This window comes from Lolium rigidum, chromosome 7 (genome assembly GCF_022539505.1).
Source record: "Lolium rigidum isolate FL_2022 chromosome 7, APGP_CSIRO_Lrig_0.1, whole genome shotgun sequence".
NCBI classification, from domain to species: domain Eukaryota; kingdom Viridiplantae; phylum Streptophyta; class Magnoliopsida; order Poales; family Poaceae; genus Lolium; species Lolium rigidum.
The window spans coordinates 316,189,151-316,193,260 of NC_061514.1; the positions used below are offsets into that span (position 1 = coordinate 316,189,151).

At 54.9% G+C, this 4,110-nt stretch overlaps 1 protein-coding gene across 1 annotated transcript; it reads right to left on the reverse strand.

Moving 5' to 3' along the window:
* Window positions 1–181: 181 nt before the first annotated feature.
* LOC124674130 lies at window positions 182–2,182 on the reverse strand. The gene has a single exon (XM_047210169.1). It carries the CDS (start codon window positions 1,925–1,927, stop codon window positions 464–466), a length of 1,464 nt encoding a protein of 487 aa, XP_047066125.1. The 5' UTR covers window positions 1,928–2,182; the 3' UTR covers window positions 182–463.
* Window positions 2,183–4,110: the final 1,928 nt, after the last annotated feature.

Below are 4,110 nucleotides of genomic sequence, written 5' to 3' on the forward strand. Positions count from 1 at the left end.
CGTCTCATTCCTGACCCAGGCGGCATCTCAAATATCTGAAACAATTTGGTTGCTGTAGGCCTGTAGATAGCAAATGTAATACATACACTACAGTAATAGAAAGTGGAGCTACAACAATTATGTCGAAAATAAATCACAGAATGAGTGACTATGCAAACCTTCAGTAATTTCACTAATCAAATGAATCTAATGGAACAATTCATTTCCTCAATAATAATAGTAACAATGGCAATCCGCAGCAAATTTTACTGGGAATGCAGTTAAAGACTAACTTTCTTTACCTCAATTACCTTTTAACTACAGGATCTAACAAACGGATAATAATCCAATTCCTGAATCCCTATCTTCACAATGACAACCAAAAAATACTTTGAAAATAAAACATGTAGTGGAAGTGTGAAAAACCCTTATGTCGTCTGTAGTCGAACTCTATTTGCAGCAACTCCAATGTGCACGGCAGTAATCAAAACCACTGATGCACAAGAACACCGCTCTCCCGGAGCGAGCTAAACAGCTCCAAACACTCCTCGTAGGTGTTCTGATACTTGGGCGACCGCTCGCCAGGGCAGCACTTTTGCCACCGGTTGTAATGGCACTCGAGGAACACCTCGTCGACCAAGCAAATCGCGCCCGTGTCGAAAAGCCTTGGGATCAGGTCAAACTCAGTGCCCTCCACATCCATCTTCATCACCACATAGTCCTGTTCCGACACCGTCTGCTTCAACCACTCGGCAAAATCAAACGCCGGCACACTCCGCACCTTCCCGGACATCTTCTTACCGGCAGTGGGACGGATGCGCCCCATGCCACGGCCATTGGCCTTAGCCTCATCCTCCTTCCCAGGATCACCATTGATCTCAAAGCTGAGCGTCTCATTCTTGACCCAGGCGGCATACGGAAGCAATGTGACACCCTTCCTTGTGGCATACTCAGGGTGGAACGCCGGGTCGGCCTCGATGGCGAACACCTCAAACGTATGGTTCTGCTTGGGGTACTGCTTCCGGAACCAGCTCCCGATGCTGGACCCGTAGCTGCGCGCGCCAACATCGACGTACACGTACCGGCGCTTGAAGCTGATGTCGGCGAGCTCTGGAAGGTACTTGATGTTCCGGATGTTCCGCTTCAGCGTGAGCCACGGCTTCAGCGGCTCCTCCTGGATCAGTGGCTCCGCGCGCGTCAGGAGGTGGAGCTTGTGATCCCCGATCGTGCAGTTGTGGGCTGAAGAGGTGTACGCCGGAGTGGCGTTGAGCTTCTGGAAGACCAGCTCCCGGAGTGCGGACCCGTCGGGGCCGTTGATCTCGCGAGATCGGACTAACTGCAAGGTTGGGAGCAGGGTTTGGAGCGAGCGGCGGCTGTAGGCGTCCCCGGCGCTGGACGTGAGCACGACGAGGTGAGCGTCCGGCTTTAAGATCCGCGCGGCCTCGGCGGCGAGGTCGGATGGGTGTTTGGAGGTGTCCAGCGCGCGGCCGGCGAACACGAAGTCCACGGAGGACGCGGGGAAGGGGAGGCGGCGGTCGTCCCCGGCGACGGCGAGCGGCGGCGAGCGCTTCTTCGCGACGGCGACGGCGCCGGAGACGCCGAGCTCCCGCAGCGCGAGCGCCTCCTGCGCGCCGCCGAGGCAGACGGCGCGGGAGGAGGTGTCGAGGAGGCCGTCGGCGAGGTGCCGGCCGAGGGCCTCGGCGTGGAAGTCCACGGCCCGGCGCCACTCGCGGCTGCGCCACGCCTCCGGCGACCCGGCCTGGACGTGGGTCCTCCTGGCGACTACGGTGGCGGCGGGCACGGCCGGGTAGGGCGCCCAGCCGCCGCCGCCGCCGACGGCGACGAAGGCCCCGTAGAGGAGGCGCAGCGCGAGGGCGGCGACGCCGAGGAGGAGCGCGCGCGTGAGGGCGCCCTGCCCGGGCCACTTCCGCGTCGCCGCCGGCTCCATGCCGATCCCAGCTGCCTTGGCGGCTGGGCTACGGTTTTAGCGGCGAATCTGGCGTGCGGAGGCGGGGAACAGGCCAATCTGGTGATCTGGCGGGGAATCCGGGGACTAGCGGGCGCAGAATCGGGCGTCGGTGTGGTTGGCGCCGACGAGGGAGGGGCCGGGAGGGGTGGGTTGGAAGAAGAGGGGCGCGGGAGGGGGGTAATTGGTGGGAGGCGCCATGGATGGATGGATTATTGGTGGTGTGCTCCCATCGGGAATTCGGCGACGGGGAAGGAAGGAGAAGGTATCACAGTTAGATGTGGAACCCGCTTTTACCGGCTGGTGATGGTGGGGTCGGACCTGCGCGGCGGAGCTTGGGCTTGGGTTTCATATGAATTGCGATTCTGCCACTGCCCGCTTTTCAATTATAAACGAACTCATCAAAATAAGACACCGGCCTTTTGGAGTAAAAAGACACGGGGCATTTGACTATGGCAGCTGACATTCATAATTTCCAAATTATTCCAAGTCTGCTGAAAAATATACGGTCAAATTGGTCACGCAATTCCGACACTACTGGGACACGCCGACTCTTCCAAGTCTTTGTCCGCTCTAGGAGCCGTAAAACACTGTCCGAGACCCCTCCCATATCGGCTGTAACCGTAGGGGACTTGGGGGGCCAACACGTGAGCCACATATACAAAATAGACAGGCAAGTGCCGCAAGCTAGTGACCTAGTCTCGGCCCTCGCCCCTCTTCTCCTTGCTCGCCTCCTCGCTCGCTAAAATGTTGCCACCGACACCCCAGTTTCGCCGCACTGGATTTCCGAGCCGTCGACGGATCGTTGGTGTCGTCCTTCTGCTTTGGATTCCGCTCACGCCCTTGTTCGAAAGCAGCCGCTGGTTTGGTTCGATCGTCTACAGCTCGGGCAAGTCCGTTCCATTGTATTCGTGTTTCCCATGTAGCCTTCGTTAACGCCAAGATGGATCGAAGACACGGCATCAAGCGTGCCCTAGCTGGGTGACATAAGTTTACTTCGTCGATGCAGTCTAGGATATTTTGGGTTCTTTTACTAGTTTAAATTGATCCATTATGGCCGATTTGCAGTGCCCTGAGGTGGACTACAAACCTAAGACCATCGCAGATCCAACATTCTGCGGGCTTGCCGACCATGTTGTCGAGCATTGCCGCATTCGCTTCATACAGGAGTTTCGAAGGGACCAACACATGCCGACAGTTCTACGTGTTGTGGTGGTATGTTTTCTAAAATCTAGATGGTATAGGATCACTAAAAGATATGTACTTGTAGTGCAATTTGCTCAACTATAGTGTTCATATTTTATATTTTTAGGATTTATTTCACAAAAATAAATGTGTGGTTACCCTCCAATACATCAGCTTACGTGAATGGATGCCGCTGAGAATCATGTTTTGGAGCAGAACATGAAAAGGTTGGATAATACAGCAGCTTATTTTTATTTCAATCTGTTTAATTTTGAACAAAAATAGGCTAAGAAAATAGAGATGCTCTAGCTATTTGCCTCCAGATTTCCAGTAGAAATACTACACTCCACCAGAAGAGGAGCAAGAGCAAGACGCGTCTGGGCCGCGCAATCGTCCACGGCAAGCTGTGTGCACGTGATCCCCGACCGTTGGTCGAGGCCAAAAGGCTAAACGGCCAGTCTGCCTCGTCTGGCGTGCCAGTGCCAGGTTGGGACTCTGCTTCGTCACGCGGTTTCGGATCCGTGCCTCTGGATGACTGGATGGATCAGGTCGATCCTACTGTTCGCCACTCTTCCCGGGCCCGTAGGCCCATGGCGGTTTTGTTCCGGCCGTATGTAGGGCCCACGCGACAGTGCGGCCACGACGGGCCACGGGCTCCTATCCGTAGCTCGCTCGCTCGCAGCACTCTAGTGTAACTGTACATGTTAAGACATCTCCAACCAGCCGACGACATTTCGGACGGTTAAGAGAATCTCCAGCCACGTCCCCCAAATCGTTCCTCAAAATGCGTCGGATTAAGCATTTGGGGATGTGTTTTCTTGGTGCCGCGTTTGGGGACGTCACTCCCCAACCGCGTCCCCTAAACGCCGCCCCCAAATAAATATTGATGCACAAAAATAAAGGTTTTCATTCAGATTTGATTATATATTACAAAGTTTGAATGAAAACGGATAGATTTTATCTAAACCTAGACTACTGAC